This window comes from Rhinolophus sinicus, linkage group LG09 (assembly GCF_036562045.2).
Source record: "Rhinolophus sinicus isolate RSC01 linkage group LG09, ASM3656204v1, whole genome shotgun sequence".
NCBI lineage: Eukaryota > Metazoa > Chordata > Mammalia > Chiroptera > Rhinolophidae > Rhinolophus > Rhinolophus sinicus.
In genome coordinates, this window is record NC_133758.1 from 88,692,617 (window position 1) to 88,717,437 (window position 24,821).

A 24,821-nucleotide genomic window follows, 5' to 3' on the forward strand; every position below is an offset into this window, starting at 1 on the left:
GGATTTTAGTATTTAGTACAGCCCCTTCACTGGTATACGGTAAGATTTTGAGTTGCTGTGAGAATAAGGAGTAAAGACAAAATTCCTTCTTTTTTGTTTTGTTTTTTTAAAGACACCTAGCTGCTGGGCAGAAGAGGGAGCAGAAAAGAGGTCACATCAACGTTCTGCATCATGGGGGAGTGCTGATCAACTGAAAGAGGTAAGTTATTTCTGTTTTCAGTCTGCAACCTATTTTGGTCCTAGCAAATTATCTTACAGTATTATAGTACTTCCTGAGTATTATAGTACTTCCTTTATTTGTACTAACTTTACCTCTTTCAGAGTTTAAGGGTTGCCTTCCACATTTTAGTCAACAAGTCTGAGTTTACCTTACCTGTGTCCTTCATGTTCTTTATAAATATTTGCTCTGCATCCTCTCAGCTTTTGCCTTTCCAGAATGAATTCCGATTTTATGTAATCATCTCTAGATCTTCTTCATTTTCATTATGTTTTGTTCCCACTTCAGCTTTCTTGTTTTTGAGTTATAGCAACCAGAACTATAGATCATGGCTTTGTACAATGGTAGGGAAGTGTTTGCTGCTTCTAATACATAGCTTTGTTGTGAAAGCCGGCATATTGTTGCTCTTTGAGATCCTATGGGACAGTCGAACTTGTATCTTTTAGAAATAGTTTTCATGACCTACTCCCTTATTTGTTATGAGTAATCCAAATTATGATCACCTTTATGTATATTTTAGATTATTTTTCCTGTATCTATCTATCTATAATTTTCTCTATTTGTTTCAATAGAAACTTAGAGTTGAAAGGTCATCTAGTTCATCTCCTATGTAAACACGCCTTAAAAAGATGGTCGTCTGCTCTGTTACTGTCATTCTCAGTCAGGGAAGCTCATCACTTTGCAAGAGAACCAAACCGGTTCAGTTGTTTTAGCTTAAGTTGTTAAATAGTTTACTTTGGATCTTGAACTCAGAATTATACCTCTTAATTTTGACTCTGCCCTCTGTATTATTGTATAAGTTTAAATATTTGAGAGGCTAACCATATGGTATTTATCTCCAGCGCAAACATTGACATTTCTTTCAAATACTTTTCATATGCCACAGTTTCCTTTCAGTATCATTTTCATATACCATGGGTTATCAGTATCTTGCATACATTGTGGTATCTAGACTAAGTCGATCTAGTCTATTAGCATGATTTTACCTGTGACTGTATTATATTTTTAGTAGCTTCTTTATAATGTTGATGTAGAGCAATCCTCAACTTCTTTTTACCCTACACATAAACACATAGGCACAAAATCAGTTTTTCCCAGTAGCAAAAAAAGAGAAAGGAAGCTGAGTTGAAAATATTTAGTCTAAAGTAGCTACATATCTATGCATAAAATGTGAATAACAAAAAAAGTGAACTTGTAATTTTATCTCAGAGGTAAATACAGTCTCAAAGTTGTAACCAAGATTTGGCATAGTTGAACTTTGGACTACAGCAATACTTGATATGCACTATTAAAAAAAGGAATGGCTGACATGACCGAGTGAGAGATTTGATTGCTTTCCCCCAAAGCAATCATAAAGCTGGATAAAACAACTAATTCAGTACTCTGGAAATCAACCAAACAAATTGAGAAGCTTCATTCATGAAAACTGTGCCCAGGGGAGAATAACACACGTTTGTATTGTTCTTATCCGGTGCTACTCTTCTTCCCTTCTTCCTCATCCCCAGCTTTATTGGTGTGGCATTTCAACCAGGATGAGGCAGGCCTTGAAAAGCAGGAGTTTTGCTGTCCCTGCTGATGAGAGAGCACTTGGATATTTTGATTAAAATAGTGACCTTATGTTGCAAAAGAACAGGGAGCGCCAGTGGCTCCACTGGTGTTAGGCTGTGGTCCAGTTTGTGGCAAGCAATAGACTCATGGAGGAGCAAGATTTTATAGAGTCATAGGAGGCAAGACAGTCATGGGGGCTTGATAAATTCACCGTATATCCCAGGTTGGCTGTAGGAATATGTCCAGCAAGAATGAAGTGGGCCCAAGCCACCCATGCCTCACTGGTCAGTTGAACCTAAGGATATATAGAGAGGAGCTTTACGCAGGAGTAGAGATAATAAAACCTGGGACCAACTTGTAAAAAGTTTAGACTTTGAATGCATTCCTTATTCTACACACAAATATCATCCTGGGAGTGGAAGCCTTACTGGTTTGAGATGTTTGAGTAAAATTTCTGATCATTCTCTGGCTGAACACTAAGGTGAAAACTGGAGACAATTTTTGAAAGGTTTTAAAAAGACCAGCCTTAAAAAGAAAAATGAGGGGTAAAATAATGGAGTATAGACATCAGTGACCACACATTATGTCAAAAACAGGCTTTTAGTCCATCAAGTTATTAAAATACAAACAGATGAGGCAACAACTGCCCTCAGAGAAAATAAGATTGTAGAGTTGCTAAAATATATTATCTAAAATGTCCAACATTCAACTAAAAAGTTAGAGATATACAAAGAAACAAGAAAGTGTGACCCATACTTAAGAAAAAAAAGCAGTGAATAGAAACTATATCTGTGTCCCCATATATTAGATTTAGCAGACAAAAATATCCAAACTGCTATTATAAATATGTTCAGAGACGTAAAGAAAACCAAGTCTAAGGCATTAAAGGAAAGTAGGATGACAGTGATTCAATGAATAAAGAATTTTCACAAGAGAGTTATTATAAGAAAAGGTACAAACAAAAACTCTGAAAAGTATAGTAACTAAAGTTAAAAAGTCACTAGATGGCTCAATGGGAGATTTGAAATGGCGGAAGAATCAGTGAATTTAATTATATGTCAGTAGAATTTATACACCCTGATGCCAGAGAGAAAAAGATTGAAGACAAACCAAAAGACCCTCATAGACCTGTGGGAAAACATTAAGTACATACACATACATGAAATGGGAGACACAGGAGAGAAAAGACAGGAGTTAAAAACTATTTGAAGAAATCATGGTGGAAAACTTTCCAGATTTGATGGGGGGAAAAAATCTGTAGATTCAAGAAGCGCAACAAACCCCAAGCAGGAAAACATAAAAAGAGCCACACATGGACATATCATAGTTGAACTGCTGAGATCCAAAGGAAAAGAGAAAATTTAGAAAGCTGGAATAAAAAAAACACACAAAACACTCATTTCACATAGGGAACCAATAATTCTTTTAAAGGCTGACTTTTTATCAGAAACAGTGGAGACCATAAATCAGGACATATTCAAAGTGCTAAAAGAAAGAAAAACTGTCAACCAAATATTCTATATCCAGAAAAACTAGTCTTCTAAAATAAAGGTGAAATGAAGTATTCCCAGGTAAAGAAAGATTGAGAGAATTCCCTGCTACTAGACTGTCTTATAAGAAATATTCAAGGAAATCTCCAGATCCTAATTCAAATCCATAGGAAGAATTGAAGAGTTTTAGATATGGTAAGTCAATGGGTAAATATGAAAGAGACCATTAATATATTTTTTTCCCCATTTTTCCACATATTTAAAACACATAAGATCACATGAAACAATGTAACACTATTATCATAGGTTTATAACATATATATGTGAAATATACGTATATAAGACAACACAGAAGAAGGGCAAAGGGAAGGACATACAGTTTTTATTTTAGTGGAATTAAGTATTATTTTGAAGTAGATTGTGATAAATTAAGAGGTATATTATAATCCCTATAGCAGTTGCTGAGAAAATAACAAAATAGAAAGTAAAAATATCAGAGTGGATTAAAATGGTACACTAAAAAACATCACAAAAGAAAGCGGTAAAGGAAGAACAGGAATGAAAAAAAGATGTGACACAAATAGAAACTGAAGAGCAAAACAGCAGAAGTAAATCCAATCATATAAATATTTATATTAAATGTGAATGGACTGAATGTTTTACTCAAAAGGCAGAGATTGTCAAACTGGATAAAAAAGAAACACTATCAGTCAGCTACATGCTGTCTAAGAAACACACCTTAGATTGAAAGACGCAAATAAAAAGATTGGAAAAGACGTACAATGTAAACAGTTATCATAAGAAAGCTTGTCAGACAAACTAGACTTTGACAAGAAATACCACTTAAGACAAATAGAGGCATTTTTCATAATGATAAAAAGGTCAATACATCTGAAGGGTATAACTATCATAAATTATGTATACATTTAACAACAACTCCAAAATGCATGAAGCAAGACTGTAAAAGGAATAATACAATTTCTACAATATTAACACTTTGTAAGCGGGCATTTTCCCGCCAAATTGCGTCGTAATGTGGGGCTTTTTTGACATTTTCTCGCCAAAATTAGACTTTCCATAAAATATTCATATCTTTCGATCTATTTGATATTTTTCTATGAAACTTTCAGTATTTTAGTTTAAAAAGAGGTCTCTATTTATTTACTTTGCAAAATATGTGTTATTCTATTTTATGTACACAAAATTACTACATTCTAGGTAAACATAGAAAAAAACACTCTTTCACAATCAAAATAATTTTATGTATACAAAATTACAATATTTTTTCGAAATTTTCAACAGATCATATAAAAAAAACTATAACCTAATAGTGCTTCACTGTGTGGTAGCGTTCGAAACACTTTCCTTTGTGCAGGGGTACATTACAAAACTTGCACATGTACCGCGTTTCACTGCGGTACCCTTTCGCTTTGGCAGGAATAATTAGATAAATTGTCAACAAACAATTCATCGTCACTCTCGTATGTATCTTGATTCATGTCCAGGGATAATAAAATTATCACTTTCAAAAATAATATTTATCAGAAAAGAAACTAGAGGCAGTTCAAAAAAAAACTATGATTTTGCACCAATCACAACAGTAGTTAGGTATTTTGTACGAAATTTCAGTAATTTAAAACAAAAAGTATTTTATAAAAGCAGAATGAACTCAGAAACACGAAAGTAAGACGTCCGAACGAAAGCAGTATAATGGAGTCACTGGAGAAACGAACAGAAATGCAAAAACTAAATCCTTTGTTGGAATCATTGTGTCTTTTTTTTTGTAAATATTACCGCTATTTATTTTTATGGCTATTGTTTTTGTTCCGTCCCAAATTTATTGTATCGGCAGGTAGACGCATAGGGTACCACTGACAATAGATAATGCGTAGTCCGTCACCCGTTTGGCGCCCTTGTTTACAAGTTTCCCGCGCCCCACCGCTTAGCGGAACAAAACGAGTTAACTCGTCTCCCGCGTTTTGGTATAAAAAGCGATATGAAGAGTTTACTCGTTTCCCGCAAAAAATGTGTTAATTGGAGATTTCAAAACCCGTTCTCAATACTTGATAGAACAACTAATTAGACAGAAAATCAGAAAGCAGATAGAAGACTTCAAACACATTATCAATCTACTTCACCTAACTGACATATATAGAAAACTTTACCCAGTGACTGCAGAATACACAGTCTATTTAAACATGTGTTAAACATTCTCTAGGATAGACCATATAACAAGTCTTAGTAGACTACAAAAGGTTGGAATTCTGGAACAGAAAGAAATCTTAGAAAACTGTAAGTGTTTGTCAATTAAACAATGCTTTTCTAATAACAAGGGAAATTTTAAAATATTTAAATGAATACAAAGAGAAAGACAACTTAGAATTTATGTGTGCAGCTAAGACAGTACTTCAAGGAAAATTTATACCTTTAAATGTGTACATAAGAAAAACCAAAAAAATTCTCAAATCAGTACCCAAGCTTCCATTTTAAGAAACGAGAAAAAGAAGAGCAAACCAGACCAAAAGGAAGCAGAGGAAAGAGACAATAAAAATAGAGCAGAAACCAATGAAACAAAACTATGAGAGGAAAAGCAATTAAACTAAAACTTGGTTCTTTGAAAAGATCAACAAAGATAACAAACCTTTAGCTAGACTGACCAAGTTAAAAAGAAGACACAGATTACCAAAATCAGCAGTGGAAGGGGTGACATTAATACCAACCTTACAGAATTTAAAAGTAGTATATAGAAATATTTTGATCAACTTTATGTCATCAATTTAGAAACTAAGATGAAATGGATAATACATTTTTAGAAAGACAAATTACTAGAAAGAAATAAATTACCTAGACTGATTTAAGAACAAATAGAAATAGACTTGTAACAAGTGAAGAAATTGAATGAGCAATTAAAAATCTTTCCAAAAAGAAAATCCCCATATCATATTTGGTGAATTCTAATCAAATATTCAAAGAAAAAATAATGTTAATACTTCACAAACTCTTTCAGAAAATAGAAGAGAATGAAATAGTTCCAATTTATTTTATTAGGTCATAGTTACCTGATTTCAAAGCCAAGGAAAGACATCTCAAAAAAATAAAATTGCAGCTATTGATCTAGAATCTTTCTTGAATGTAGATGTAAAGCTTTTAACAAATTATTAGCAAACCAAATCCAGCAACATATTAAAAGGATTGAACACCATGAGCAAGTGGGATTTGTCCCAGGAATACAAAGTTGGTTTAAGATCTGAAATTCAATTAATGTAATAAGCTATAGTAATAAAATAAAGAACAAAATCATATAATCATCTCAGTAGAGTCAGAGAAAATGTGTTCCAAACTCCAATATCAATTCATGGAAAAAAATAAATCAACAAACCAGAAATAAAAAAAAGAACATTACCTGCTTGATAAAGGGCATTTATGAAGAACATACAAATAATATATTTAATAGTGAAAGCTGGAAGGCTTTCCTCCTAAGATCAGAGACAAGGCAATAATGTCCCCTGTCACCTTGTTATTACTTCTGTTCAGTATTGTACAAGAGGTTCTCTAATCAGTGCAATCGGGCAAGAAAAATAAATAAAATACCCAGATTGTAAAGGATGTGGTAAAACTGCCTTTATTCACAGGTAACATGATGCTATATGTAGGAACTTGTAGGGAATATACAAATACATTACTAGACCTAATAAGTTCAGTAATGTTGCAGGATACAAGATCAATATACAGAAATCAAGTATATGCCTAGATACTAGATATGAGCAATCCAAAAAATAAGGAAACAGTTTATTATAGTTGTATCAAAAAGATTAAAATATTTAGGGATAAGTTGAACAAAATAGTGCAAGACTTGTACATTGAAAACAACAAAACATTGCTAGACAAATTAAAGATTTAAGTAAATGGAAAGACTGACTTTGTACATGGATTGTAACACTCAGTATTAATTCACAGTAATCTGTACTAAAATCCCAGATTTTTTGGTTTTAGTAGAAATTGACGAGGTAATTCTAAAATTTATGAGGAAATACAAAGGACCTAGAATGGCCAAAATAATTTTGAAAGCCAGGAAAAAAATTGAAGGACTTAATTACATAATTTTAATACTTCTTATAAATGTACATTAATGAAGTTTGCAAAGTGTCAGCATAAAGGAAGACATATAGATAAATGGATCAAATTGTAAAGCCAGGAATAAACCCTTATATGTACGGTCAATTGATTTTCAACAAAGGTGCCAACATAATTCAATTGAAAATGAGAGTGTTTCCAACAAATGTGCTGGGATAATTGTATACCCATATGTAAGGAAAAACTTAAGTCATTGACTCTCACCGTAGAGAAAAATTAACTCAGAATGGATCACAGTCCTAAATATAAGCTCTAAAATTATAAAACTTCTGGAAGATCTTGGATTAGGCAATACATTCTTAGATACAACTCCAAGAGCAAGGCCATAAAAGAAAAAAAGGTTGAACTTTATTAAAATGAACATTTACAGTTCAAAAGACACTACTAAGAGAATGCAAAGACAAGCCTCAGACTGGAAGAAATATTAGCAAATCATATATCTGATAGAAATATAGAGCTTATACACAGAATGTATATGGAACTCATACAAGTCTATAATAATAAAACAACCCACTTAAAAATAGATAAGACACTTGAATAGAAGTATTTCACCAAAGATGTATAGATGGCAAAAGTTGTTCAGCATTAGTCATTAGAGAAATACAAATTTAATTTATGAGATACAACTACACACCAACTACAACTGTAATTTAAAAGACAGACAATGCCAAATGTTGGCGAGAATAAAGAGAATCTGGAACCCTCAAATGTCGTTGGGCATATAAAATGGTACAGCCACTTTGGAAAACAGTTTCTCAGTTTCTGTAACAATTAATCAGAAACTTAGCATGTAACCCAGCAATTCCGTTCCTAGGAATCGGTATAAGAAAAGTGAAAATACATGTCTTCACTGAGACATGTACATAATTGTCTATAGCAGAGTTATCCAGAACAACTAAAGAGTGGAAAATACCAACCAATAGGTAAATGGGTAAACAAAATGTGATATATTCATGCAATGGCATACTATTCAGCAATAAAAAGAAACGATATACTGGATATAAATACTGATACATGCTACAATGTGAATGAATCTCAAAAACATTTCCCTAAGTTAAAGGTCAGCAAATTTTTTCTGGGAACGGCCAGATGGAAAATATTTTAGGCTTTGTGGGTCATATTCTCTCTGCTGCAGCTACTCAGCTCTGCTGTTGTAGTGTGAAAGCAGACACAGACAATATGGAATGGACGTGATTATGTTCCAATAAATTTTATTTACAAAAATAGGTGGCAAGCTAGATTTGGCCTGCAGATTGTAGTTTGCCAATCTCTACTAAGTGAAGGAAGCCAGATGAATAAGACTACATATTATATGTTTCCATTTACATTGAAATGCCAGAAAAGGCAAGTGTATAGAGGTGAAAAAGCCCTAACAGTGGTTGCATGTGGCTGGGAGTGGGGCTGCAGAAGTGGTGCGGGGCTGCAGAAGTGGTGCGTGGCCACAAATAGAGTCAAAGCAAATTTGGGATGTGATGAAAAAAGTTCTAAAACTGCATTGCATTGTTATACAACTCTACAAAGTGATTAAAACTTACTGAATTTTACCCTCACAATGGATGAAGTTAAGGGAATGTAAATTATACCTTAGTAAAGATGAAAAAAAGGAATAGATGTAAAAGACTGTTGGGATTTCTGTGATTATGTCATGAAGATGTTAAATTCTATGATATATAACTGTGGCTGGAAAAATTATAAGAGTACATGGGTGAAGACTAAAAGTAAAAAGAATATTTATAATAGAATACAGAACTGGAATTTGAGAAAATTATGAAAAGTGAAAACTATTATTGAAACAGTAACATTTTAAAACATTGTATACTAGCAAAATCCAGTGTTTTTAAAAAATAACTTGACCTGCATTCTTGTCATAGGATCAAATTCAACTTCATCCATTCTTCCTGAGTCACATACATACTCTCCCCCTGAGATAATTTGCATCACGATTTCTGATTAAGATGTCAGAGAAAGCACCTGTATAATCTGCCTCCACTTTGCTCCAAGTTTATAAGGATGCAATGTGAAAGTTTTTAAAGAAATACGTAAATATGTTCTAGCTACCTTAAGGCAAGGAAAACCCCTGTGGGCCGCAAAAGAAAGGGAATCCTCTGTGGTAAGTGGATGGCAGTGCTGCCTGGCTCATGGAAACCTGGCTCGCTCATGTTCCCTGGGGCTAATGGGAAAATTTTTAAGCCAAATTTAAGAGAGTATATAGATTTCTACACATTTTAAGAGCACCAAACGCATCTTGCAAGTGGTGGGAGATTGGAACTGGACTCTGTGTAAAGCAAGGAACTAGGACCATGTTTCTAGGCAGTAAAACTAGGGTGGAGATTAATTCCATGTGACACTGTTGGTGTTTTCCTGTGGGCCAGAGAGCAGCTGTGCAAAAATGGAAATACATAGTAACCATATGTTGTGTGTGTGTGTGTGTGTGTGAGTCACCTGGAATAGAGCGCTACTCAGGTGGGGACCAGAGTCCCAGTCTTCCTGATTTAAGACCTGCTCAGAAGCTGTGCAACTCCAGAGTGCTATTCTGAGCAACCATGAAACAACATGGTGAGAAAGAGCTCATAAAAGATAAAACTTCCACATAAAGTGAGCTTGCAAACAGGTATTTCAGGGAATATAAGGAATCTGTTGCCATAAGAGACAACTGATACATTAAATAGGACCATTCACATCTGAGGAAAGAAGGATAAGAACACAGTCCCAAGAAAGAACTTAAACATAAAAATGTTTAAGAATTCCAAATGAAATAGTAACTTACAATGAGAATAGGAGTAAATAAGAACAGACGTAATGATAAAGGTCCATTTGAAATCTTGTAAATAACAAAAGTTGTGAAATGAAAAACTCTTTAGTGGATTAAATTGACATAGCAGAAGAGAGCATTAGTGAATCAAAAGATTCAACTGAAAATTGAAAGGATGATGGTCATGAATGAGCAAATCAGGTAAAATATAGAACAAATGATAAAGAAGTTTAAACATGACAGAGAAGTTAAGAAACATGGAAAATAGATCAACTTAGGAGTTCCAGAATGTAACAATAATAAGCATCAGGGAAGAGAAATTTTTTTAAGGTTGAAAATCAGCTAGATTTGGTGAGCAATGTGTATCTTTATGTTTCCTCCAGGTCCCAGGAGGAAAAACAGGACAAAGAAAAATATTCTGACCTTTGGGTATAGTGTAACGGAATTGTAGATCAAGGACACACACACACACACACACATTTCCTTGCAATTAGTAAAAAAAGCAAATTACCTACAAAAAAAAGGCAATCAGGTTATCGATACATTTATCAGAAACTAATGGATACCAGTTTATAGTGAGGTTGTGGTTTGTGTCCATGTTAAGGAAATAAATTCAAGTGAGACATCATTTTCCTTTATGAAAAGATTAATTTTCTTCCTTTGAATTGCGTGTACTGAGGAGTTGTTGACCCAACCTTTATTTAGATTTTACAAACTACACAAATGTACAAGTGTACTTTTCCATTGGTTAGATATGTGGTTCCTTGTTTATATCAGCACAATTTAAAATTAATTTATACAGCATAACTCGAGTTTAGGATGTCTGCTAAGTAAATCATAAAAATTTAATTAGTACTACTTTTTATGGTGCTTGATTTCTATACACCATGTTTCCCCGAAAATAAGACCTAGCCAGACAATCAGCTCTAATGCATCTTTTGGAGCAAAAATTATTATAAGACCTGGTATTATATTATATTATATTATATTATATTATATTATATTATATTATATTATATTATATTATACTCAGTATTTTATGATATTATATTTTATAAGACCCAGTATTATATTATATTATACTATACTATACTATATTATATTATATTATATTAGATTAGATGCAATCTTACATTATAGTAAAATAAGACCAGATCTTATATTAATTTTGCTCCAAAAGACGCGTTAGAGCTGATTGTCTGGCTAGGTCTTATTTTTGGGAAAACATGGTATTTAGTAGAGGTAAAAGAGAAGAAAGGTAAATTTTTAAGACATTGTTTTAACATACATTATTAGCCCTTAGTGGCATGTGTTTATTAGTGGAATAACATCAAACGAATAAGACTGTATGCTCAATACTGTGTAAGCATCTAGAATTTCAAAAGGAACAGTAGATAATGTACTTCTTAAAGAACAATTACATATTAGGAGAAGCAACTAAGACTTTAAGGGATGATCTCTAATGGACTTTCTGTTACTTCCCACTGTCCTATTCGGTGAGAGAAGTTCATTTCCTGCCCGTGGTACAAAACCAGAATTGGATCACTCTTACACTTGTGGGTTCTTTCAAGTGAGCATGCTTTCCAGTCTCTTACAATAGTCAAAGCTCTAACTTCTTTCATGGTTATAGCTACTCTTCTTCTCCCAACTAGGGCCTGCTACAGCTGGGTGACTTCATGGGTGAAGGGATCCTGGAGGCTCCTTTTCTGTTTCTTGCTCACCTCCTTCCTAACTCCATAGCTACTGTTTCTGACCCCTCTGGAGCTGGAGCATGGGGGAGAGAGGGAAAGGTAAGGGGAAAAGAAATGTTCCTACTTGACTCGTACTACTATTCTATAATGCTTTTATATTCCCTGGGCTTGACAGAGTTTTACAACTGTCTTTTGTAATTTCATGGGTTCTTTGGCAATCCCTTGTTGCACATCTCTGACCTGCCATTCTATCTTTCTGGGTTAGTGAGTTCCTTACTGTCTCGTTAGCTTCTAGCATTCTAGAAACAGAATTTTTCAGCTGTTGAGCTCCATTTCCTGTTCTAGATAGTCCTCTTACATAAGACCTAAGACAACCCTCCACAATGACTCTTGTACTCAAATTTCCCAAATGGTTCCAGGGAAACTCTCACACATTTTTTGGTCTGGTTAATGTCTAGGAGCTTAAGTCTGATTCTGATGTAAGAGTAAATCTTAACATTTAGCCTAGCTCAACATTTTCAGTATCTGGAGTGGGAGTCAGATATTAGTTCCTCATGTTCCCTTATTTGTGGGGAACATACATCGATCTTTCCAAGCTGTTCCATTAAAACTCCTCTTTCTTCATTTGAGTTAAAGAAGGAAATACACCCTCTCAGATTTGATTTTTTCCTGCTTACTGCCTAAGAAGTTTGTCTTTTACTCTTTCATGGATGCTGACAGAGGCATGAGACTCCTAGTTCAGAGACAGTGGATTTTATTATTCACAGCACAGCAAGTATCAAAACAATCAAGTTTGCATTGGTTCCCCTGAATCCCAGGTCCCATGAAAGTGATGGGGAGGGCTGAAATGGATGCCTGCACACACAGTAGAGCACATTACAGGAGAGAAACCCAGAACTTGGGGAATCCACTGTTTTTATAGTAAGCAGTAAGCAAACCTCTTTATCCCAGAGGGTGACATTCTATTACTATTACTATAAATAATACTATTGTGTTGTTGTTTTGATTATTTTTCTATTCTGAGTTAGATAAAGATAAATGAAAAAAGTGGGTTTACTTTCTTAAATCCTTCAGTGGAAATAAGGAAAAATCATGGGTTGCTTTTTATCTCACAAATAAGCCCTCCTCTCATTAGTAAGATAGCTTTTCTTAGAGGGAATCATCGGGAACAGTAAGTGAAATGATTAGGGATGTTTCTCACTTCTGATCAGATGATGACTAATAGATATTATTGATGTGGTCTTCCTTTTTTTATGTAAGAAAAATAAACATTTCCTTATGCTTTTACTAAGAGTGTATCATTTTCCCAAATATTCTGTTAGTTTTGGGTATTAAAAAAAAAAACTTTATCATGCTGTAGTAGGGGAAAATAATTTCAATATTTTCTCTGGACCTAAAAGACAACAGTCTGGAGAATTTTGATTATCCCCTTGAAATCAAAGGAATTATGTGATAAGCCTTTTAAAAATACATATGTTTATCTAATAAAGTCTCTGTCTCAATCCATATTAAATTGAGTTATAAAGAAGTTTTATAATTTTTCAATATTTAAATTGTACCCAATTTTTAAGGTCATACAAATTACTTATCGAAAAAATGGAAACTTATCAGGTTACTATGTAGTCAGTTAATTGCTTCATCAAATTTTTGTTCATCTTTATTTCAGTTTCACATCTTGCAATATCTCCAGCATTAAGTAAGGAAGTTACTTGCAAAGTGGTTGAGATTATGAGCCAATACACACTAGTGACTGGTAGTTACTTGCAGTTGAACATTAACCTAGTATTATTTTCAACAGTGTTAGTAGGTAATAGAGGTTACGAATTAGAGATTACGAATTAAAGGACTGGGTCTGCCGTTTATTAGCTGTGTTACATTGGGAAAGGTACTTTATTTTTGAGAGTGTTTGCTGGTCTGTAAAAGAGATATAATACATCTGTGGGACCACGTGGGTTCGTGAACTGTTTTTTAAATGTTAGTCTGGTACCATTAACATGCCTCTACTGACAAGCATGTCATATTGGTAGTTATAAATACACTGCTATACTGTAAGTTGTTTTGTATGTATAGCATTTGTCCCAAAGCTAGCTGTGTCTGTGGGGATGAACCTGTGTGTAGGAGTATCTCTGTCTGTCTGTTCCTGCAGTGGCAGGTTTCTGTGAGTCTGTGTGTGGGCAAGCGTATCTGTCTGTGCGTGTGTGAGGGCTGATGTGCGTGCAGGTGACCTCTCCCTGTGTGTGTATATGTGCGTGCACATGTGTGTGCTCTTCATAGATGCACGTTCATGCATACATGTACCTATGTTTGTTCATTTGATTATCTTGGGGCTGAATGAATAGTAATTAGGGTTCGTTAGGGTTTGCCTGTTGGCTCTTTAAAGACAAACAGGGAAATAACACTGATTATTCGTATTTATGGAAAGGCAAAAAGGAATTTAAAATTTTTATTTTTAGTATTAGATTAGGTAATGTTACCTTTTAAATTCCTTTGAACACTGTCCAGGGGTCTGATATTTAAAATTTATCTGTAGACTGCAAAAAATTTCTTTTGAGACACTTGATCTTTATAAGCACTAAAGCTTGTCACGTATTCCCTTTTTTCATATAAAAGTAAAGAACAGCTTGAGACGCATGACTTCTCAAACTATATTTTCAGAAGAAAAATCTGTCTGGTTAATACCTTTAGCAATTGGGTGTTGATTTTTCCTTGGTTCAGCTGTTGTCAAAATTTTCATTCCCGTTTATTGAACTCCTTGTGAGTCAATAACTTGCTTCTTCAGGTAACATGGAACTGTGGTTAAGATAGCTGACTCTGGAACCTCACTTCCTAAGTTTCAATATCTGTTTTGTCACTTAACTGTGTGACTCTTATGCGTTGAGCAGGGAATCCTTTGTTGAATCATACCTGTTCTACTTGTGTGACTTCAAGGGCAGAGCCCTGGAGGGACCCTAATGAATGAAGTGCTAGTCACTCAGCCGCCATGCTTGTGAGGTCATTCTGCAACTTTTAGCAAGTTTTTCAGCCTTTCTACCTCTCAGTTTCCTTACCTATAAGATGGGGATAATAATAGTATCTATCTCCTCTGTTTTTACTGAGAAATGAATGCGGTAATTCATACAAAAACAAGTGGCAAAGTTCCTTTTTCCTGGTTTTGAGCTCTCTTTATTTTTTTTTTCTTTTCTTTTCTTTCAAAAGCCCTGGGATCCTGCTTCCCTTCTTACTGCTACCACTTAGTCCTTTTAAAGTTTCTCTTTTTCCTGGCCTACTGTAGAATAGAATTAATTTATTAATTTTGAGAAACGTTTCCCTCTCTTTCAATACCTGAGGCAAAAGTACTCAACTAGTTTTTTGAGGATAAGAGTTTTGTTTTATTTTGTTTTTTTAATGTTCACAATAGTGGGGGGAAACTAACAGGACAAAAATAGCAAACAAGAGCACATTATCAGGTTTCAAAAAACTTACAATAAAATGTGTTCCTAGTTCTCAGATTGGAAGTGGGTCCAGTCCCTGATTTTTGTTTATCTAATTTCACAACTGACTTAGCCATTCATTTATGAGAATTAATGCTAATTCTTCTGTCTATAATTATTATTTCTCCTGTGTGGCCCAGGATCACTATTCCTTAACTTTTTAAAACTTGGCAGCTCATGTGCTTGGTGCCCCCTTTATGTTTAAAGAAGGCTTCTCTCTCCTTTCTTAATTTTCTTTAAGCTTTATTAAAATATAATTTATATATAACATTGTATAAGTTTAAGGTATACAATGTAATTAATGATTTGATATAGGTATATATTGCAAAATTATCACAACCAAAAGTTTAGTTAACACATCCATCACCTTACATAGTTACACATTTTTTGTGTCTAGTAAGAACATTTAAGATCTATTCTCTTAGCAACTTTTCAAATATACAATACAGTATTGTTAACTATAGTTACCAGGCTGTACATCACATCCCCAGAACTTACCCATCTTATAACTGGAAGCGTGTACCCTTTGACCACCTTCACCCATTTCCTGACCCCCACTCCACCTGTGGCAATGTTACCAATCAGCTCTCTGTTTCTATGAGGTTGTTTGTTTTAGATTCCACACAGAAGTGAGATCATACAGTGCCTTTGTCTGACTTACTTTACCTAGCATAATACGCTTAAGGTCCATTCTTAATTTTTTTCTTAAGGTCACAGAATAGCTAATGAATATTTAGAAACACAAAGTAAGATTCATCTAGAGTTTAGTTTTAAAAATCCAGTCAGTGTAATTCAGTGTTCCCTTTGTAAAGGAAGGTTGTGTGGTCATGTCTTCGTAGTAACCAGGGTGCGTAGGCCCACAAGGTGAGGACTAAGCTTCTGTGTGACGCAGTGGAATGTGGGCTGTAGAGAGGCTATCTCAGGCAGAGGATCAGGGCTGCGGATGAGATGGGAGTGCGTGTGGGGGAGGGGACGGGGGGGGGAGTTACAATTTCCTTCTGCGCCTTCCTCCCTGAGGACCCCTTTGTGTCTGCTCTCCACTGGTGCCAACGTTAGGGAGAAGAGGTGGCCATGGATGGCTATGGGGTCTTGAGCAGCAAAGGGAAAAGAGAAGGGAAACTCTAAGTGAAAGCTGTGGAAGGTGAGAGCACGTACAGTTGTTCTGTAGGTGGGTCTGCCCCTCTTCTGAATGTGGTACAAGTAACACAGGAACCTCCTGTATTTGAAGCAAAGGAGGATTTATGGTGTCTTGCTTTCATTTTACACAGTTCTTGACTAAAACTTACAATGTTCTGAGCATATGTACTTAGGAAGATGAGCTTCACTTTTACCCTAATCTCTACTGCATTATAAACAAGAGCATAACCATGTTATATTCCAAAGAGGAGCAGTATTGTGTGGAAGCCATAAGGCTGCATAGTTTAAATTGGTATTAAGGTGTGTACCATGAAGGATGCTTTTTGTTTTCAGTGGTTTGTTAAAGCTGTTTAGAATAAAAAATGTTCTGGCTTATTTCGATAGTTCAAAGACCTTTATTTTTAAAGATATTTTTAAAACGAAAAAGTATAAATTGCCTTGATGAATCTGAGTGTTATGAGCTCTTCTATACAAGTTCTTGTCAGTTTTGAAATACCACGAAACATCATTAATACTCAGAAAACAGTAAATTTTACACCTCTATCCTAATTAAATGACTGTACAACTTGAAATTCTATTTATTTTTTATCATAGAGAATACTGTATCTTGATTTATAATAATTACCTTACTAATTTTGATCCCTTTTCTCATGAACGTTAATGTTCCCTAGAAGAAAGTTATGTCACTACAACAGAGCACAGGGAACAGAAATAATAATAACCTTATTTGTATATCTTTGCAAGGATGTTGTATGAGAGGTCCATCAGCTACAAAGACCTTTAAAAAACTAAAGGAATCAAAGGATCTTAATATAAAAGAAAGGATATAAGTTATTCCTTTGTTTAGGTGCTTGGTTTCCTTCCGTGTTTCTCTTCTATTTGCCGCAGGTAAAAATAAGTTTTCCCAGCAACCTTTCCACTTTCTTCCCTGAGCATTGATAGGCTTTAATAACAACTATTTATTTTTTTGCTTTTTGTTGCTATGGCTGTCCAACGTAAGAAGCTAATATTAAACTACGTTATATTTTGCTTTATCTCTTTTAGGAAATCAATGGATTTTATAGATTTTAACTTTGTATTTACACTTTGCCTAGTAATTGACATAAAACTGGGCTCACTATAGTTGTTCAAGGACTAGCTGTTCCTTGATGTCATCTTTTCCACAAGGAAAATAATACCAATATTAAATAACTTCCCCCAAATTGCAAGCGATTCCCTTTAAAATGCTCAGGAATATTTTACTCCTGGTCTAGCACACTTTAAGCAGATTATATGTCACCTAAAATACATTAGTAGTTTCATGAATTCCAAGCCATATTATAGTAAATGCCTGGGAGTATTACCGTTCCGTTTAGGAGATTAAATCCTAAGTTTTATTTGTTTTTAAAAGTTGTGTGACTATAGCCATGTGTCTGTCAGTGGATGAATGGAACCATTTACAGCAACATGGATGAACCTTGAGAGCATTATGCTGAGTGAAATAAGTCAGACAGGGAAAGACAGATGCTGTATGATCTCAATTGTATGTGGACCTAAAAAAAGCTGAACTTACAGAAATAGAGAGTAGAGTGTGATTGCCAGGGGCTGGAGGGTGGAGGAAATGGGGGTTGGTCAAAGGGTACACTTCCAGTTATAAGATGAGTAAATTCTGGGGGTCTAATGTACAGCATTTTCATTATGGTTAATAACACTGTGTTATATACTTGAAAGCTGCTAAGAGTAAATCTCACATGTTCTCACCACAAAAAGAAATGGTAGTTATGTGACAGGATGGAGGTGTTAGCTGATGCTATGGTGGTATCATTCTGCAATATATAAATACAGCAAATCAACACATTGTACACCTTAAACTTACAGAATGTTTATGTCAGTCATACCTCGATAAAACTGGAAAATGAAAGTTGTATGACTGAAGAGTAATATGGGAAGATATTAAGTACTCATAAGTTACTAATGCGAAATGCTTTGATTTTCTTCACTGCCATGGGATTTACAATTTTAAAGTGTTTAGTAATTGGTAAACCAGATGGATTTTGTATATATAAGGTGGGAACTTAGAAATTATATTACAAGATTGGGTTTGATTTTAATTGATAGCCATGTGAAATACTAGTTTTTCACCTTACAAAAAGTAAAGAGGCAGATGTTTCTGGTGTTACAAAGGTTAAATCGGAAATAATCTGGGGAAATTTATTGTACGTATTTACCAACAGCATTATTTAAATTGTACAAGTGAAGCATTTGTAGCATATATTTTTGTTTTGTTTTCAGTAGTCTTAATCATAAGAACTTGGGAGAATAAATCACTGTTATGAAATATCTCTTCTTGAAACCTTTGAGGAAAAAAATTATGAATATCCAAAAATTAAAGAAATAAGGACTTAAAAATTGGTAATCACTTTTGTTCTCTTCTTGCGTCTCTTCCCCTCTCTCCAAAGCAGATTGCCAAACTGAGGCAGCAACTGCAACGTAGTAAACAGAGTAGCCGGCACAGTAAGGAGAAGGACCGGCAGTCACCTCTCCACGGCAACCACATAGCAATCAGTCACACTCAGGTAGGCTAACTTCCGGTCCAGATTTGAGTAATTCCCTAGCTCTACTAAATTACTACTGTTTGTTAAGTTGCGTAAGAAGTGGGTTTTTTTTAGCCATATGAATAATCTTTTTTTAATAACAGATACAACAGAGTATCATGGTCTCAAGGATGATTGATACTGGCCTGGCATGAAATCCTAGCTCATTCACCTACTAAGCAACTATGGGCATTATCTCATTTACTCTTCCTAATAGTACCTTAACCCATCTATCTTTGTATCTCTTTATATATTTTGCCCCTATCTTACATGTGAAGAAATTGAGGATTACAGTTTTGTTCCCTCCCCCTGTCCCAGGAACATGTACTAACATATGCCATGGAACAAAATTTTGTAAGGGCTCGTCTAGACCAAATAAACTTATAAATATTGGTGTACATTTTAGCAAATCAAATATAGTAGTATAGCAGAAGAAACCCAAGTAGTGTATCAAAGTCCAATTATTGGTTGTTTCACAAATGTAAGGATGATTCATCATTAGGAAATGTATTAGGTTAGTTCATTGCATCAGTAGATCAAAATAGATGCTGAATAATTCTTGATACAAACTCAGTATTCATATGTGATTAAGAGCTTATTTAAAAATAGGACACCTTCTAATGTGACTAACTACAAATGTAATGTAGTGAGATTTTACCAATAAAATACTGGAAGCATTTGTGTTGTGATAACAAGTCATAGATGTCTGTAATTATTGATATTATTTGCTAGTAGCATAGAGGCTGTAGACAGCAGAGTGAGGAAAAGAAGTAATTGTTATCACTATGTGTATATGATGTTGTATATTTAGAAAATCAAAGTGAATGAACTAAACTATTAAAACTAATGATAGGAGAGCGAAAGTGGACGATACCAGCAATACCAAGTGTAGGCAAGGATGTGGAATGACAAGAACAGCCCGCATTGCTGGTGGGAACATAAAACGGTGCGGATACTTTGGAGAATAGTTGGGCATTTTCTTAAAAAGTTAAGCACACACTGGCCCTACAGCCTAGCCATTCCACTCTTTGGTATCTGTCCATGAGAAATAAAAACATATGTCCACACAAAGACTTGTACATCAATGTTCATGAAGGCATTATTCATAAGAGTCAAAAATGGAAACAATGTTCATCAACTAGTGAATAGGTAAACAACATTCATATATCCATACAATGTAATACTATTTGGCAGTAAAAAGGAAGGAGCTACTGGTACTTACATGGTTGAATCTCAAAAAAGCATCATGGTAAGTGAAAGAACCAAGAAGCAAAGGCTACATACTCTATGATTGTTATTTTAAATTCTGAGGAGGCAAAATTATAGAGGCAGAAAGTATTAGAGGTAGGAATTGACTATAGGGAGGCCCTAAGGAATTTGGGGGATGCTAGAAGGTTCTAAAATGTGATTATACTCATAATTGGATGATTGTATATTAATATATTTGCAAAGCTCAGTGAATTGCATACTTAAAATGGGAGGATTTTATTGTACGCCATTTATATTTCATCAGAGCTATAAAGCAAACATGCAATTTGCAGGCAAGCCTCAGACATTTCAAGTGAAAATTCATATATGCCTTCCTTTTTCTTCTTAATCTGATAGAATTAGTATATTACTTTGTTTATTTCAAGCATCTTTTCTGTAATGCATTTGTAGTAGATCTATTGACTTGTTGACTTAACAAAAAAGACTTATATATTTGTTCCCAATTTAAAATGAATTTTTTGGCCATGTAGTTATGTGTAAAAATAATTATCTTTTGCTGTACATACTGAACTATTTGTAGGTGAAATGTAAGGTCTAGATGTGCTTTAACTATATTCCAAGAACAGGGAAAAAAAAGGATGTTTAGATAAAATAACATTGCAAATGACAACTTTTGAAGCTGGATGATGTGCACCTTAGGGTTCGTTATGTTATTCTGTTTAATTATGTTTATGATTATAATTTTTCATAATAAAAAGAAAAAACAGAGAACTTAATGAGGTGATTGCGTAAAATATAAACATATAAAAATCAGTAGTTTCTCTTATACTAGTAAACTACTGCACCCTCTACTTACAACACTTCTGACACCGAATGTGTGGGGTTTTTTCCATACCAGCCAATTCTTCAACTCTCCAGACACCAACTGAGTGTGTCCTACAATTCAGTTCTAACACTAATTACCTGGAGCACAGACCCCACGGGTTAAGGGCTCAGCCCCACAAGACTGCCCCCGCCTGCAGATGTCAGTTGCAAGTCCCAGGTTGTCATCTGTACTTCTGACCAACTGCCAGTAAATAAGGGACTCCCACAACCCCTTCCTCAGGTTCAGCAGTTTGCTGTAATGGCTCATTGAACTCAAGGAAACACATTTGTTAGGATATAATAAAAGATACAGATGAACAGCCAAGTGAACAGGAACATAGGGTGAGGTCTGGGAGGCTCCCGAGTCCAGGAGCTTCTGTCCCCATAGAGGTGGGGTACGCCACCCTTCTGGCCCGTGGATATAGATATGTGTTCACCACCCAGAAGCTCTCCGAATCCACAGTTTAGGGATGTTTATGGAGGCTTTATCACATAGGCATAACCCACTGTTAGCTGAATCTCTAGCATTTCTCCCCTCCCCAGAGGATGGGGGGGGGGGTAAAGATGAAAGTTTCAAGCTTCTAATCATGGCTTGGTCTTTCTGGTGACTAGCCCCCATTCTGAAGCTATCGAGGAACCCACCAAGAGTCGCCTCATTAGAATAAAAGACTCTTGCTTCTATCACGCAAGAAGTTCTAAGGAACTTAGGAGCTCTGTGTCAAGATCCGTGGTCAAAAGCCAAGTATTGGAACAGAAGATGCGACTAGCACCCCTGTCACTCAGGAAATTACAAGAATTGTAGGAACTTTGTGACAAAGTAGAAGCCAAATATATATTTATTTATTATGTTATAACTGGCAATAACATGTTAGTATAAATAAGGAAAAACTATAAAATGCTTAGAATTAAACTTAAAAAAAATATGCAAACTATCAGACTTTATTAAGGATATGAAATGTAAAATACAGGCATAAATGGGAAGTTTGTATTTTGTTTTGTTTTTTCAATAAATAGGAAGTCTTAACACATTCAAGCATGGGAAGGCTCGCTATTTTTTGAATTAATGTACAAATTGAGTTCCAGTGGAAATTTAAAAGGAATTGTTTTATTACTTGAAAAATTGTTTTCAAGGCTCATATGGAAAAGTAATGCCAGTTAATAAAAAAGAACATTTGAAAAGGCTTTCCCTACAAGATACTGAAATATACTATAAAATTATAGCAACTAAAGTGGATCTCTGTATAGGGATTATCAGCTAACAGCTCAAGGAAATCAAATACAGAATCCGTAAAGAAATGTTGGGGCAGTTTGATTATTGCGTGGGAAAAAAAAATACTACTTCACACCATACATAAAAATAAATCATGATGGGTGAAGTGTTTAAATATGAAAAACCATCAAAGTACGGAAAGAAAGATAGGCACTACTAAAATAAACAGCAAATGTGTGACAGACTTAAAACTTCAATAGGAATAAAGCTCGTTCATCAATAGGAGAAAATTAGTGGGCAGCAGGCCACAGATGGCAGGAGCACAGCGCCAAGTGTGGGAGTGTGATTCATGTGTCAATCAGTGATTAGCAGCCCACCTCATTGTGAACCGTACAGGTCAACTTGACTCATTCAGAATCAGAGATCATATATTGCTTTTATGTGTACCTTGTTCATCTTTATTTTTATTCTTCCCTTTCTGTTGTATAAAGCTCCTTGCCTATCAAAAGTCTTGTCTTGTACTTTTTGATACCCTCACAGCAGCTATAAGGAGTGGTTAATTTTTACGAACTCTTTCAAAGGACTTTTGAAAACAACCTAAAAGTTAAGTGAATGTTGTTGAACTTGGTATTGTTGCCACGTTACTTACCGTGTTTCCCTGAAAATAAGACCTAGCTGGACAATCAGCTCTAATGCATCTTTTGGAACAAAAATTAATGCAAGACCCTCTTATATTATTTTACTATGATATAAGACCCGGTCTTATATAATATAATACTATAGTGTAATATAATATAATATAATAATAATATAATGCAATATAATATAATACCAGATCTTATATTAATTTTTGCTCCAAAAGGCACGTTAGAGCTGATTGTCCGGCTAGGTCTTATTTTGGGGGAAACAGGGTAGTAATCCAAAAGGTTTTCTTAAGTGATTGACAAAACGGAAGTGAAAGATTCTCGAAGGGAATTGTCACAGTGCAGGAAACACAGACACACACACACGCACACACAGAGCTATACAGTAGAGTAAAGCAAGCCTCAGTAAGTTAAGCACACTTAACTTACATGATTTCAGCTATGCTTTTTCAGTAAAAATAGAAAAGGAAAAAAAAGTTACACAGGTCAGAAGATTCTGTCTGCCATTCTACTGCAAAAAGTGTACACATTATACAATTATTCCTATACACTTACGTAAAGGATTGTTTTGACTCTGATTTTTACCTTACTTCCTTACTGTAGAACCTAAATTTAAGTATGTGTATCTGAATTTATGTTGGATTTGAAATGTCCAAATAACTCTGCTCATTGAGTTTCTATTTTCAGGTTTACCATGCACTTTAATTTTGATTTCTTTGATGACAACTAATTTGGTACCACCTCGTCTTCTGTTTTGTAGTCTGCTGGATCCAGATCAGTCCCCATGCCACTGTCAACTGTATCAGTGCCAAAATCATCTGTTTCACGTGTGCCCTGCAATGTAGAAGGAATAAGTCCTGAGCTAGAAAAGGTATTCATTAAAGAAAATAATGGGAAGGAGGAAGTGTCCAAGGTAAGGTTACATGGGATATTTGAATCCTTTTTTCCTTTACTATTGTGAACTGTCTCAAAAGTTGTTTTTATTTCTTCGTTAACAGCTTTATTAGATATAATTCACATACCATACAATTTACCCATTGGAAGTGTACAATTCAGTCAGTGGTTTTTAGTATATTCATAGAGTTGTGCAGCCATCACCAACATTGATTTTACAGCATTTTCATCACCCCCAGAAGAAACTTTGTACCCTTTAGCAGTCATCCCTCATTTCCCTTCAGGGGCCCCAGCCCTGGGCAACTACTAATCTGCCTTCCCTGCTATGGATTTGCCTATTCCAGACGTTTCATATAAATGAAATCTTGCAGTATGTGGCGTTTTATAACTGGCTTTATTCACTTAACATAATATTTTTTTAAGTTTTACCTATGTTTTAACATCTATAAGCACTTCATTCCTATTTATTACCAAATAATACTCAGTTGTGTATGGGTTTTATTTATCCAGTTATCCATTAATGAACATTTAGTATTGTTTCTACTTTTTGGCTATTATGAATAATGCTGCTATGAAATTTATATATGAGTTTTTGTGTGACCATGTTTTCCTCACTCTTGGGTACATTCCTAGGAGTGGAATTGCTGGAATGGTAACTGTTTAACCTTTTGAGAAACTGCCTGACTGTTTTTCAAAGTGACTGCACTGCACTATTTTACATTCCCACCAGGCAGTTCCAATTTCTCCATCTTCACCAACACTCATAATTATCTGTCTCTTTTATTATAGCCATCCTAGTGGTATCTCTTCATGGTGTTGATATGCATTTCCTGATGGCTAATGATATCAAGCATCTTTTGTGCTGTTGGCCATTTGTGTATTTAGATCCTTTGCCCCAATTTAAAATTGGGTTGTCTATTTTATTATTAAATTGTGAAATTCTTTATTTTCTAGATAAAAGTCCGTTATTAGACATATTACTTGAAAA

General features: G+C 34.8%; 1 protein-coding gene across 2 annotated transcripts in view; it reads left to right on the top strand.

Annotated features, from left to right (window-relative positions):
- Positions 1 to 24,821, top strand: part of GLCCI1 (glucocorticoid induced 1) — a 98,605-nt gene that overhangs the window by 52,100 nt on the left and 21,684 nt on the right. The window contains exons 3-5 of one of the 2 annotated variants that reach the window (XM_074340766.1): positions 113 to 199; positions 18,878 to 18,994; positions 23,700 to 23,852. In XM_074340766.1, coding sequence (XP_074196867.1) covers positions 113 to 199; positions 18,878 to 18,994; positions 23,700 to 23,852 — 357 coding nt within the window. The remainder of the gene's footprint in view (positions 1 to 112; positions 200 to 18,877; positions 18,995 to 23,699; positions 23,853 to 24,821) is intronic. The other variant, XM_019729779.2, reaches the window with a different exon arrangement.